The sequence below is a fragment of the Lytechinus variegatus genome, chromosome 4 (assembly GCF_018143015.1).
Source record: "Lytechinus variegatus isolate NC3 chromosome 4, Lvar_3.0, whole genome shotgun sequence".
In the NCBI taxonomy this organism is placed as follows: domain Eukaryota; kingdom Metazoa; phylum Echinodermata; class Echinoidea; order Temnopleuroida; family Toxopneustidae; genus Lytechinus; species Lytechinus variegatus.
In genome coordinates, this window is record NC_054743.1 from 9,148,020 (window position 1) to 9,163,275 (window position 15,256).

The window sequence follows — 15,256 nt, forward strand, 5'->3', positions numbered from 1 at the left end:
GGTAAAAATAAACTACTAGTTTTCTGCATTGTTGATTTGTAACTTTTAGTAAGTTATAAGAATACTTGGTATCTGGAGAGTGGTGGGTGATCATTTCTTTGTATTTGTTAAGCAGACAGTGAACCATCTCAAAGGCAGACCTTCAGCGGAGATGTGGCACCAGTCGTCAATGAGGAATTAGTTCAATCTATCCTGGAAGCTTCACAGAGACTGTCACAATCTCAGCCACAAGGTACAGTTTTGGGCTGAAGGATCAATTCAATACCTGGATTAAGATAATATCTTACTGTGTAATTTACTTTGTTAGAAATATTACTCAAATCGTAATCAATTTATTACTTGGCATGATGAGTTCATTAGACCTATGGAGACTACATGTAGCTAGATTAATACTGAAAGCAATTTGACATTAGATTGTTGTTGGAAAGTAAATCATTGTTAACATGTTTATCAAAATTACTAATTTATAATTATTCTCAGCTTACAACGAAGCCTAAAAAACACAGCTAATGAGATTTCCAAATTAATAGGCTCAAATCTTGTCTGTATTTAAGGTAAGATACCCAAATTTTAGGGTAATCAAATAAAACACAACCACAGTAAGATAATTCTATCTGTAATCATGAGATTGTGCTTGATGCATGAATAAAGAAATAGTAGATACCATCTACATGACCTGTGACTTGAAATATCTGCTTATTGCAGATACATGTGATGAGGAGCTTGCTAATCTTCTGGTAGATCTTGTTCATGAGGAGGAGGAAGAAGACCTGGTACTCTCTGGGAGAAGGAGCACCCAAAGCTCTAGAGGAAATCCTAGGCCTTCTGGAATTGGTAAGTGATGAAGATGATGATGATGATGGTGTTGATGGTGATGTTGATGATGATGATGGTGGTGGTGGTGGTGGTGGTGTGGGTGATGATGATGATGATGATGGTGATGATGATGATGATGATGGTGGTGATGATGATGATGATGATGGTGGTGATGGTGATGATGATGGTGATGATGATGATGATGATGATGATGATGTTGAAAGATGATGATAATGATTTTGATGACGGTGATGATGATGATGATGGTGGCGGTAATGGTGATGATGTTGAAAGATGTTGATAATGATTATGATGATAATGATGATGATAATGCTTATGATGACGATGATGGTGATGATGGCGATGATGACAATGATGGTGATGATGGTGATGATGATGGTTTGTCCTAATTCTCTTTTTTTTGTATTCCATCACCATCAGATATATCAGATTCTGATGATGAAGATAGCCCAGAGCTTGAGGCTCTGGAAGAGAAAGAGATGTCTCAGGCTTGGATTGGTTTTGATGATGAACTTGAAGAAGCAGATAAGAGTGCACAGTGAGTATAACTTTCTCCAGTAATATTTATCAATTAAAAAACCCAAGTTATTTTCAGGGTCTTGTCCAGGCCTGGTCTTGTCAAAGAAAAGGGGAATGAAAAAATAAGAAAAAATAATTTAACTTACCATTCTTAAAGAACACACAATTTCACAAAAAATATTCTATAGCTTATTAAAAATGGTGATTTCTGAATTTTATCATATGCATACTATACTGTATCTCTTGCATTGTTCTTGGAGCTTAGCAAAAAAAACTTGTCGATTGATAATACAGATAATTTGTATGATTGATTGCACATAATGTACACAATCAATTGCTAAACTTTGTGTTGCTGGTCTATGTTTCTTTTTCTTCTTTCTTTGATGTGTAACACAAAGATCGCCATAATTTGGGTTTGCTACAGGTTATGCCATGATGATATGAACCATCCATATTGTTCAAGTTTCCATGGGTAAATCCATAAAGTAATCAACCTTCTTATAAGTCCAACCCAATATTTCTGCATTTTTCACTTCACGAACTGCAAAAGCCATAATAATTTAGGAGTATCATAATTCTTTATATGAACTAGAAAATATAGACAATTAGACAAATCATTTTGGGTAGGTCCCACAAATAGGGATCGGAGGTACATATACACGTAATCACCACTATTATAACTTTCTCTTTCTTTCATTCTCCATTTGTTTACTCTTTTTATAGTTTGGATAATCTCATTAGTGAGATAGAAGATGGAGGAGGAGATGCATCTCAGAAATCAACTCAGAGTAGTGATGTGATGATCCCCCAACTTGATGGAAGTTCAGACGTCAAACCAGAAGAAGGTCAGTCTCATTAACCCATCGAATACTGAATTCTTAAATTCCTTAGGATTACTACAGGGATCACTGATTCCTATTTTAAAGAAGTTAAGAGAAATTTTTTCTAGGTTGACAGGGACTCTTGGTAGAATTTATTGTGTTTTTTTTTTTTAATAAATGAAATTAACTAGCACTAGGCTGCAAATTTCAAGAAAATCATATGAAAAACTGCAAGTTGTTTTTTAAAGTTGTGTAGTTTTTTATTGAGCAGTTCTATGTATTTCATCTAGAATATTGGAGCTGATGACATATACTTCCAAACTTTTGGTTCACCAATGTAAAAAAATAGGTGTCACTACTGATTCATTGTATGGCATCATTATTTAAAAACTTGTTTTGTTACAAGGTATATGTTTTTGTAGACATGTACAAAATAATTGAGGTTTTCAAGTACTATTTAATACTTTCAAACTTTTGGTTCACCAATGTAAAAAAAATAGGTGTCACTACTGATTCATTGTATAGCATCATTATTTAAAACTTGTTTTGTTACAAGGTATATGTTTTTGTAGACATGTACAAAATAATTGAGGTTTTCAAGTACTATTTAAAGGACAAGTCCACTCCTCCAAAAATTGATTTGAATAAAAAGAGAAAAAGTCCAACAAGCATAGCACTGAAAATTTCATCAGAATCGTATGTAAAATAAGAAAGGTATGACATTTTAAAGTTTTGCTTAATTTCACAAAACAGTTATATGCACATCCTGGTCAGTATGCAAATGAGGAAACTGATGACGTCATCTATTCACTATTTCTTTTGTATTTTATTATATGAAATATGAAGTATTCTAATTTTCTTCTCATTGTCAAGTGAAACTACAATTGATTTCTCCCTGAACATGTCGAATTAGCATTGTTTAATACTATATGGTTTAGTCAAGTTGGTCCTTGTCAAATCTGTAAAAAAATGAATATTGTATAATTCAAACAATGAAAAACAATAGAAATACAACTTGTAGTGAGTGAGCGACATCATTGACTGCCTCATAAGCATATCACTGAGTTGTGCATATCACTTTTTTGTGAAAATAAGCATAATTTTGAAATGTCAAAACTTTGAAATTTTCACTGTTATGCTACTTTGATTTTTCTGTATTTATTCAAATCAAAACTTTTCTGGGGTGTACTTGACCTTTAACAATAGATGGAAACAATTTCCATAAAAGGGCTTACATAGAACTCTATTTAACTGAAAAAAAAAGAAAAACTTAAGAATGTGACAACTTCTTTAGGCACCTTGTCAAAAGTCAGAGCAGCTCATCCATTTGGCTTTCTACAACCACTACTCACATTTCATGATAGGGAAAATGGTGGAGAATACAGGAAAGCTGGCATGAAAAGACATGGCCAAGGCTTTTGACAAGTTGCTTTGTTAGTTATCATCTAAAATCAATAGAAAATATTTCAATGTTTGCTTTAATACTCGATATGATCAAATTATTTATTTTTTAGCCCAATGTACCTACATGTAATAATAATGATTTAGAAATAGAGACCCCATTTAGCTTTCCATGTTTAGTCATTCTTAAGTTTACAAAGAGCTGTAAGGAACACCTCTTGTGTAGACACATGTAAGTATTTTGGTGACCACACTTAAACTTATTTCTCTTTTTGCTCTTTATATTGGTATACCAGGTGAAAAGAAGAGCAAATCCAAGTCCCTTCTGGGTAGCGGCAGAGGAGGCGCAAAGAGTCCCCGTAAGCAAGATGGTGATGCAGAGCCCGAAAGACCGTTGGCAGCCGATAAAATTGCCAGGAATCCCCATATGACTGTTGATGGTCCTCTTGGGGAAATCAGTGATGCTTTGGTGGCCTTGGAGGAATCTCCTAAAAAGAAAAGTAGGAGCAGAAAGAGGAAGGGACTCTCACTTTCATCCAGGAGTCCAAGAGGTCCAAGAAAACTCATGAATGGGAAACAGGACGAAGCTTTCCCTGTCTTCGAAAGAGCCGGCAAGGTCCAAAGGAGAAGGACCAGTAATTCAAGATCAACAGTGAAACGGGCCAAGCGGATACTACAACTAGAAGATAAAGTTGAGGAATCAGCTGAGAATAGTACGCCCAAACCTCTAGTGTCACTCGGAAGAGGTAGAATGGGAAATAAGAGCCCTCGTATGTCATCAGAGAAAGAAGCTTTTCCGTTCTTTGCCGAAAAGATATCCAGAAGTCCTCAGAAGCCCTTGCAGGGTCTGTTAGAGAAGTACTCCAATGCCATTGAATATAACATTGCTCCTTGTTTCCAGTATGCTGAATCCTTGAAGCCAAAAGATCATAAGAAGTCATTGCAACAAGGGAACACCTCACCAAGGCCCATGGACACCAAGAAAAGGAGAAATAGGCAACCTTCTGCAAGTGAAAAACTTTCAAAAACTAGTCCAAGGCAAACTAAACACACCACAGAGAGCCAATCACCAAGGTTAAGAAGGAACAGTTCCAAGGCAGAAGATGATGAGACTTCTCCTTCAAGCAGAAGGAGGAGACTCTCAATGAAAGAGGAGTCCTCCAAACAAAGGTCTAGTGGGACAAATAGCCATGGTGCTAGAGTCAGGCGAACAAATTCAGAGGTTTCTCCCAGGAAACGGGCATCTCAAGAATTCACAAGACTTCAAAGTGTGTCCTCAGACGAAGACTTTAAAGAGAGTAAACCACATGCATCATTCCGTAGAGGTAATGCTGCAAGCAAGGACACTCGTAAGAAGGTAGAAACAGGAAAAGCAACTCGGAAAATGGCCAAGGGGAAAAGATCAAATAACAGCTATCGTCAAATACCTGACTCACCAGATGTTGTCGATGGTAGTTCTGTATCCAACCCTACAGAAAAGAGTAGGTCACCTTGTAAACATGGCATTGGTAGAGGAGGTAAAAGGAGCCCTAGAAGTCAACAGCAACAAAGTGATACACCATTCATCTCAGACAGATTAATACGTAGCCCTCACAAACCAATGGAAGGACCCGTCTCTGTTTACAGTAACGCCATTGGTTACAAGATAGCACCTTTATTTCAATATGCAGAATCTGTTAAACCCAAGCCCAAAGTGATCTTAACTCCTTTAGAAATTCCAACACACAGCCCTTCAAAGAGTTCAAATATCCTGAAGAGAAGTAATAGTATAGCTGTTAGTGCCTCTGAGAAATCTCCAAAGATGCCAGCCAATGTTGTTCGTAGAAGAAGTGTGCCAGCTGGAAGCTCCCCAGATAAATTAATTACGAGTCCATCAAAAAATCCAAAGGCTCAAAGAAGTATCTTGTTGGATATGTCATCTAAATCACCTGGTAAATATTCAAACAGAAATAAAGATAAAGTTGCAAAACGGAGTCGTCCAACTGCAAAGGCTGAAGTGAAAGTATCTCCAAAGCAAAAGAGGAGCCGACAAGAAAACTCTGTTTCCAATATGGAATTAGATTCTCCAGAGCAATCACAGTCCCCTTTACTGGATCAATCATTTGTCTTTGATAGAAAGACGACTAGTCCAGCAACAGTAGGAAGGGGACATATGGGCCAAAAGAGTCCCAGGCAGTTGAAGGAGATGGAAGACAAAGGATCACCTGTGCTTTCCTCAAAACAGATTGGGAGGTCACCTCTCAAAGCCATTCGAGATCTCTCTGGAAAACTAGTGAAGCTGCCATTCTCTGATTATCAAGATTTGGATTTGGCAGAATTTAAGAATGAAAAAAGCCAGCAAGGTAAAAAGAAGAATGTTTCTGATAAGAGCAAAGAAGTAAAGCATAAACAGGCAAAGCAGGAGGCAGGTTCTTCCTCCAAACAGCAGCGATCTAAAGATGAAAAAGGGTCCAAAAAGACTGCATTGCAGAGAGATGCGAATGCAGGCCAGAAGAAGAAGAAAGATAAGAACCTTGATGGAGGGAGCAAGAAAAATAAAAAGGAAAAGGAACCTGAAGTAAAACCAGTGAAAAAGAGTCGAAAGCCTTCTGTTTTGAAATTTGATCCTGTTACGATGCCTTCCTTGAGGCTGCGGGTAACTACGTGGCCAAAGTTGAAAGCATGCAAGGAGCTTAACCCTAATCTTATTTTGAAAAAACTCTGCTTGGATGAGGCAAGTTGGGATGAAGTTGTTAGGAATGCTCTCTACCGAGATCTTGATCGGCTGTCAAAGAGGAAGATAAGTCAGGGAGATGATGAAAATTCAGATGCTAAGAGAACCAAGAATGGCATAAATGCCCCATGGGGAAGAGGCCCAGCATCATCATCACCAAGGAAAGAGCAGATGAAAGCTATAATGGCTGCAAAAGAAGGCAAGGATATCTACAAGAGACTAAAAGGAGCAGGTCCAAGGAGGAGAGTGAGATCCAAGATCGAGGATATCTACGGGGGTGGTCCTGACAATAAAGTTTGGAACTTTGTTCCTCCAATCACTCCTCCAGATGATGAGATCACAAAGAACCCTATTCCTGAGATCTCAGAACTGAGCAAGGATGAGTCTAGGGATGTGATGTGGCGGTTGGCGTGCTATTCACCGCAGCATCCAGAGAAGATTGGTTCACCACCAAGATGCTGGTCTCCCCTAAGCAAGATCTCTGATGTTGAAGATGAATATGAAGATGATGATGACTACATAGATGAGGAACAAGGAGTGGAACCTTTGAAAGGAGAGGATGGTGGAAAGGAGGAAGTGACTGTCACTGTACCGACCTCTGATAATGAAATGGATATCATTGAGAGAAACCTTGGCCAGATCTCAGATTTCAGCGTGTATGAAAAGATGTTGGGTGGCACAACTGCTGGAAGATCTCTCCAACAAGAAACAAAGACTAATAACGAGGAATTTGCTCTTGAACATTTCCAGGAAGATGTCTCTGGAATCTATAATCATCTTCATGGAGACTCTGAAAAGGATGCCATCTCTGATGAATTTGCCAAACTTGATAATTCAGCTCATAATAGCCATGTGAACATCAAGAATAGAATACCATCTCAACAAGGTGATCAGGTTTCTGATCTACAAAGACAAATAAGCAAGGTTAATGGTAATCACCATACTACCAAAGTGCAGGTTCACCATCATGCGGCAAGTAGCCAGAGTCAGCATACTGGAAGAGGAATTGAAACCCAGTCAAGACATTCAATACCACAGAGTACCCCTCTTCTACCTCAAAACACTGTCAATATGCAAGCATCATCGCAATCCAATTCTGAAGGTAGTGGAAGCAACAGTTCATCTCAGATAACTCCAGGCCAGAAGACACCTACCTTTTATGCCGACACAAATTCTGGATCATCATCTTCATATAGAGCTCATTCCCCACGTGGCATAGAAAGATGTGCAAGCAGCTCCAGCTCTAGTCAATTTACAGTCCATAACCAAGGAATGACCTCCCAGACACCAGGATCACAAGAACCAACAACCATTCCAGAGACAGATTCAGAACACAGCAGTGGCAGCCCTCCTCAGAATCAGTACAATTCCAGTCAGCCAACACAGATTGCCAGTCAAAGCAGTCAATCCAAAGAACCCATTGTCCATCCAGGAAACAGTACCAACAACCAATCTATGTACTATCATGGTGCTTCCCATGCCAGCCAAAGCATGTATGAAATGTCCAACCATTCTTTCAACCAGTCAACAGCTTATGGGAATGATAGGGTGTCCAATCAGAGTCAGGGGTTCAGCCAGTCCCATCTCCCGCCCTACCCATCTCCTGGTAGTAACCAATCTCATGGTTACCCACCTCCATATCCATCACCTCAGTCCTCCTACCCCAACCCTCCTCCCCAATCTCCAAACCATCAGAGCCAACCCTCTGGATCCCAGTCCCCAGCCTACCGAGTACCCTACCAGCCTGGTCCCCAGCAGCACCCCTACCAGGACACCAATGGATCATCAGTCCCGGCAGCTAAGCCCAAGATTTGGCGGCCGGTGGCTATGCCTCCGACAGATACCATGGTCAGAAAGAGTCTTCAGGAGTATGGATTACCAGAGGTTCACCATCAAGGAGCATATTGGGGAAACCCTCAAGATCATGCTGGAAGGCAAAGGTGAACATGCATACCCCCCCCACTTTTTTTTCTTTTAAAGTCTCAAGATTAATGTCAAGATCAAAATTTTGTATGAACCCACTGTGCCCAAAGCCCAAAATAACTTATTTAGGGTCTATACTAAAATCAAATAATGTTAACTGTGTTCAGGACAAACTTGTACACATCAAATTAAGATTAGGATATTCTTTGAAAATAAAAATGTTGCTCTATTGCAAAATTATATGTTATTGAAGCTGATATTTTAGTTGTAAGAGGAAGTTGATGTTTTACCCTCAGTTTGATTAAATGAATAACCTTTCATGCTTGATACCAGCTTTATTTTATTTTCTCAAAAAGTTTTGTTTTGAAATGGCCTAATAAATTGTGAATTGTTAGTTATTAGTAATAATTACAATATTCAAAGCGCAAGGAGTACATTATACAATTACATTAATTTTTGTAGTATGACCTAGTCTTTATACATTTAATCTATGTAATTTGAAAAAGGTTTACTTTTACATATGATTGTTTTTTTTTTTTTTTGTCAACCAGGGAGGGTCTTGGCCAAGCACATGTTCAGACTATGCTTCCCTCATCACTGCAGCCTGCTGACACCCCCTGTGGTACAATGGGACTGAACCATTGGCAGACAGTTGTCCAATCACAGGGAGAAACACCTTCTTCCCAGGGCTATTCCACTTCTAATCAGGGGTACAACCATGATGCTGTGTGGATGCCTTCAAAGTATCCTCCACCCAGGGGTTCTGTTGCTGGATGGCTGAATAACAAACAGCAAGGAGAGCAGACACACGGTATCAGGAATGACAATGGGTCAGGTATGCCAGGATACCAACAGAATCCAGAACATAGTCAACAAGCCGTCACGCTGCCACACAACTCACCGGGACAGACTACGCCTTTCTTGCCTCAACAACACAACGGCACCCTGCACAACCATCAGAATAACCAGTTTGCAATGCCACAAGGACACCAAGCAAACACATTGAGTGACAATCACAACAATGCACATCATCTACGAGGCAGTGGCCATCAACCCATTGTTCCCCCTCAAGGTACTTCACCCATGCAATCTGGTGCTTACCCAGTACAACCATCTACTCAACAAGTTGCAACTCCGAGGCAACAACCTCTACAAGCAACTCAACCACTATCTGTACCAGTCACATCTTGTGGAAGTAGCAATGGCCTCACTGTACAGGACCAGAATTATTCCTCTTCTGCCGCCAACTCCAACAACCTTGCAAGAACTCCAGGGGTTAAGCAGAACACTCAACCAATTCAAGGGTCCAGCATGAACACTCCTGTGGCAGGGATTCCAAAAGGGGTGCAGAGTTGCACCCCTCCTCTGTCAAGCACCCCACTCCGTCCGTTGGCAAGGACTTCTGTGATGACTCAAGAACAACCCGGTGTGACACCCATTGCTATGCAGAAGCCTACACCACTCATGGATCTCACAAAGTTGAAGAATCCTTCCTATCCAAACACTCCTGCACAGGTAACAATAAAAATCATTCAATGTTGCTTCTAATTTAGATTTTTGCTCATAAATGTTTGTCGATTAATCATGTAATAAGCAGGAACAGTATTCTGAACACCACTTTTATTTGTGTTATTTTGTGTGGTACTGTTTTTAATATAACTTGTATTGGAATTAAACAGGTTATGACACCACTGAAGTGCTAAAAAAAATTGGTTATCTGTTAACCGTTCTTTTACAACTATACTTCTTCCAAAAGAAATTTTGTGTCACGAAAGTGGAGATAAATGTACTTTGGTTTTTGTGCAGGTTGAGTCTTTGCAAGTCATCAATACTGCTCTAATTACCAAAATAGCTTCCAATTAGAAACTTTGTATTGATAAATTGAAGGAATACTAGGAACAATTAGAGCACTTCCTCGGGACCAATGATCTGAAATATTTAAAAGCTTACAGACAATTTAAACTTGTGTAGGGCATGTGCAGTTCATATCTGAACAAAGAAAATGAGATCGAATGCAAGTTAAACATGTAACATATAAAATAGTTATGTCAGATTACTAATTTTCTGAAATCAATTTTTTGCGAAAGATAAAATGTACTCAGACTAGTATCCCAGAGAGAACTAAGAGAACAAGATCATATTATGAAATATTTTACAAAAGCAACTTGTCTTTGGATATTCTATTATTTCAGTACTCAAAAAGAATATATGTTTATATTTGTTTTATCATACATGTATGTATATAATACGCAGTTGATTTTATATGCTGATTTTATTTTACTGAAAATCAAGATGTCTTTATGATATGTTCCTTTCAAATCTATGCAATCTTTTAGAATTTAGGATCTCGTTGACCAGTGTATGCACTTGAAATATAAATACTTCATCCATTTATGTTGTATGATTTGCCCCCAATTCAATTTCCTCTCATGGAAAAAAATTATTATTTACACTCCCATGTAGTCAATAAATGGTAGGAAATAATTTTGCTTACCAAATCTGGTTAGCGTTTTGGGTCATCACTTAAGAAAATCTCGCAACTAAAGTCTGTACAGAACATATGCAAAAATATGCTACACAAAAAACTTTTTATGTAACAGGCTTTGTAAATGTGGAGCAAATTGCGATGCGATACAAGGAATATTATTCTCTGTATGATATATACTTTATCCACAGGTAACACCTGATGTTGGGATGCGAAGGAAACGCTCTCTAGTCTCTCAGATAGAGGGACCAACCCCAAAGAATACGTATGGTTTCAAGGTCAGTCAGGGGAATTCCCAAGATGCTAAAGCTCTCCATGTGGTAAGTTCATTGTACTTTACATTTTTCATTCATTATAAATAATTCCACTATACTTTCTCAAAGTATTTGTATAATGTATTGTCTTGAATATGAAATTTTGAATCTCCAATCTTTCAAACTTTTCTTCCTGTTAATTCCTGTATAATCCCTTTTTCATTACAAATCTGCCCCTCAGCAATGAAACAGTGCAAGTATGAATGTCTTTTGAATGATGTTTTCACAGGTTCAGCACCTGACCACAATGAGTCTTGAAGTCCATGTCCGTACCAGACGGGACTACCACCCCGACCCTGACTTTGACCCCATACGAGCCATCTTCTACTGCATTCACAAAGATGGCCCTGACAATAAAACCCCACCCAGCAACCATCACCGTGGTGATGCCGAGGACGGTAGCAAGGACATCAGTGATGAGGGTCACAGCAGTGTCGGTGTGATCATGGTTGACCTCTCTAAGAAGGGGTCAAAGAGTGAGGAGGGGGCCGGAGGGATGACGACGGACTTGAATGCGGTGACCCAGCGAGACTGGATGACCAGGTCAGGGGTCATGGGGTTAGAGGTCACGTATGTTGAGGATGAGAAGGAAATGTTTGAGGAGTTTGTCAAACTTGTGAGGAGGTAAGAAAACCATTTCATTTTATTCAGAATTCAGTAGGTTTAGATGTGAGCCTTACATGCACAATTGGTGCGTAAAAAAAAGAAAGAAAGTCTTGATAGGAGATTCATATAGCACCAACCAATAAAATACAGGGGGTTGATTTTTCCTCAAACTCAATAAAAAAATGCACATAGATCTATTAAGTTGCAAAAAAACACTTCTAATTTGAAATTTATTTTAGGGCAAAGTAAAGTTTTAAATGAACAATAGGAATAGAACTTATAAGTATTTTGAAAGGACTTTTTGCCTCATAAAGCATCTGTGTTTGTCAGATGAGAAATTTTGTACACAAAGCTTGAGCAAGGGTTGTATTATAAAGAGGAATATTATTGATGGAGAGGAATTACTCCCACTTACTCATTTCCCTTATGTGACTTTGGAATGGCAAATTTACATTGATATCTTGCCAAAGGATATTAATGCCACAACACGACTCGAATTCAAGCTATGAGCACAAGCTCAACAATACACATGCTTACACAAGACTTCTGTATTTCTTTATGAAGTAATATAAATCATATATGTACAAATTGTGGTCTCTAGAGTGTGGCATTGCTACCAGGTTTTTGCCCATGCTAGTTTTGCTTATTCCTCCTATTTTCTTGTTTCTTTCAGACATGATCCTGATATGTTAGCTGGGTTTGAGATTCAGCAGCTTTCCTGGGGTTATCTCTTCCAGAGGGCAGCATTCCTTGAAGTACAGCTCTGTCAACTCATCTCACGGTTACCAGGTCAGTCAAAATTTCAAGATCCCTGTTATTTACACAGTCATTAAGAAGGAATCAATATATATTCAGGCACATGGTTGGTTGCTGTGTTACAAATCTTAAAGATTAAACTACTTCCTCAGGTTTTGACCAATACTCTTGAGACTTACTAGTACCCACATTGATCTTGGTGTAAAGTCATGAAAGACATAGTAAATGTGCCATTCACTGTGATGCCATGGAACTATGTCATATTATGACAACACATATGGAAAAATTGGGCAATAAATCATGCAACCTAGCATGATTATTCTTGTTTGTAACTTGGGCCAAGCAAGTTTGGAAATATGCATACATGTACTTTCCCTCACTGTCAGTTAACAGACACCTAACTTGTCAGCTAATAGCTATTTCATTTGATCAAATATTCAGAGATGATTTTATTATATAGCTATTGTTTTTTTTAACAGACGAGACACGAGAGAGTCATTTTTCAGCAGATAAAGATGCTTATGGTGCAGATCACATGTCAGAGATCACTGTGGCAGGAAGAATAGTTCTAAATCTATGGAGGATCATTAGACATGAGGTAAGTGGAATATTTTACCAAACATTTCAGCTGTTTTTTGTATTCTTTTTAACGAATAATTTGTAACAAACTCATTTTTAACCCCACCCCCATAAAGAAAATAACTTAATTTTGATATAGTAAATAAGTTGGTCAAGATGACAAACTCTATATTCAGATTAGATGTTCTGCTTCTTTTGTTGTTTTTGTCTCACCTGCGAAGCAAAGTGAGACTATAGGCGCCGCTTTTCCGACGGCGACGGCGACGGCGACGGCGGCGGCGGCGTCAACATCAAATCTTAACCTGAGGTTAAGTTTTTGAAATGACATCATAACTTAGAAAGTATATGGACCTAGTTAATAAAACTTGGCCATAAGGTTAATCAAGTATTACTGAACATCCTATTAGAGTTTCATGTCACATGACCAAGGTCAAAGGTCATTTAGGGTCAATGAACTTAGACCATGTTGGAGGAATCAACATCGAAATCTTAACCTGAGGTTAAGTTTTTGAAATGTCATCATAACTTAGAAAATATATGGACCTAGTTCATGAAACTTGGACATAAGGTTAATGAAGTATCAATGAACATCCTGCATGAGTTTCACGTCACATGACCAAGGTCAAAGGTCATTTAGGGTCAATGAACTTTGGACGAATTGGGGATATCTGTTGAATTCCCATCATAACTTTGAAAGTTTATGGATCTGATTCATGAAACTTGGACATAATAGTAATCAATCATCACTGAACATTTTGTGCAAGTTTCAGGTCTCATGATTAAGGTCAAAGGTCATTTAGGGTCAATGAACTTTGGCCGAATTGGGGGTATCTGTTGAATTACCATCATAACTTTGAAAGTTTATTGATCTAGTTCATTAAACTTGGATATTATAGTAATCAAGTATCTCTGAATATCCTGTGCGCGTTTCAGGTCACATGACCAAGGTCAAAGGTCAATGAACTTTGGCCGAACTGGGTGTATCTGTTGAATTACCATCATAACTTTGAAAGTTTATGGATCTGATTCATGAAACTTGTACATAAGAGTAATCAAGTATCACTGAACATCCTGTGCGAGTTTCAGGTCACATGATCAAGGTCACAGGTCATGTTAGGTCAATGAACTTTGGCCATGTTGGGGTTTTTTGTTGAATAACCATCACATCTCTGTAAGTTTATTGGTCTAGTTCATAAAAAGTGGACATAAGAGTAACCATGTATCACTGAACATCTTGTGCGAGTTAGAGTACTATTCAAAGTCAGCACTGCTACTATATTGAACCGCGTGGTGCAGGTGAGACGGCCAGAGGCATTCCACTTGTTGTATTTTTTGTAGCTTTTGGTACCAGTATTATTTTGTCATTTTCATTTAATTCTTGTTTGTATTTTTTATCATGTTTTTATATTGTACAATTTGAATTTGAATATGTAAATAAATGAATTGATAATATTGTCAAGGGAATATTTTTATACAATGTTGGTTAACTTTCCACTCTCATTCTTAATTTTTAAGATCAAATCTAAAACATTGTCAAGTATGTTTTTTTTTGTAAAGACATCTAATTCTAATTTTAAACACTTCTACAAAATGGTATTATTTAAAAAGTAAATATCACTGAGAATCACATCTTGTTTTGATTTTAGGTGACTCTGAACATCTACACCTTTGAGAATGTAGCCTATCATGTCCTTCACCAGCGGTTACCACTCTTCACATTCCGTTCATTGACTGATTGGTTTGATCATAATACTGCCTGTTACAGGTTTGTAATTTGTTTTATTCCTGTTGGCTGTATATTTGTAAGATTTTTATGTTTTTTTGTGCTCACTTCAAACAGTTCTTCTCATTTGTTTGTTTGACTCTTATCAGCATGTATATAGTTTAAGATAACACATATTGTCATGCAATGATACATGTGATTTGAAATTAGTAAATTGTAGTTGACATTTCAAAGGAATAAATCAATAAATGGGAGATAAACCATTAATGTAATGCCCCCCCCCCCAAAAAAAAAAAATAATAATAATAATGATTAAATAAATAAATGAACAAAAAATTAAAAAAGCAAATTAAGATGTAGAAAGTGAATTATGTCTGGCATTGCTTACCTAAGGAAAAGAATTGATATACTAATCTTGCTTCACCTTTGAATTAATATTTGCTTGATATTTATTAGCTTGACTTAATCTGACTTAGATAGAATTCACATTATTTTAATTATTACCAACTTTTTCATGTATAAAATATGTGAGTACAATGTAGGCAATTCATCCTTTCTGACCAATTCTCCCTGGAAATA

The 15,256-nt window shown here is 37.8% G+C and overlaps 1 protein-coding gene across 1 annotated transcript in view; it reads left to right on the top strand.

Moving 5' to 3' along the window:
- LOC121413315 overlaps positions 1 to 15,256 on the top strand; it is a 40,582-nt gene that overhangs the window by 538 nt on the left and 24,788 nt on the right. The window contains exons 2-12 of the mRNA XM_041606094.1: positions 116 to 232; positions 706 to 834; positions 1,258 to 1,375; positions 2,080 to 2,201; positions 3,875 to 8,231; positions 8,766 to 9,729; positions 10,891 to 11,019; positions 11,243 to 11,637; positions 12,293 to 12,408; positions 12,855 to 12,973; positions 14,601 to 14,719. Coding sequence (XP_041462028.1) covers positions 116 to 232; positions 706 to 834; positions 1,258 to 1,375; positions 2,080 to 2,201; positions 3,875 to 8,231; positions 8,766 to 9,729; positions 10,891 to 11,019; positions 11,243 to 11,637; positions 12,293 to 12,408; positions 12,855 to 12,973; positions 14,601 to 14,719 — 6,685 coding nt within the window. The remainder of the gene's footprint in view (positions 1 to 115; positions 233 to 705; positions 835 to 1,257; positions 1,376 to 2,079; positions 2,202 to 3,874; positions 8,232 to 8,765; positions 9,730 to 10,890; positions 11,020 to 11,242; positions 11,638 to 12,292; positions 12,409 to 12,854; positions 12,974 to 14,600; positions 14,720 to 15,256) is intronic.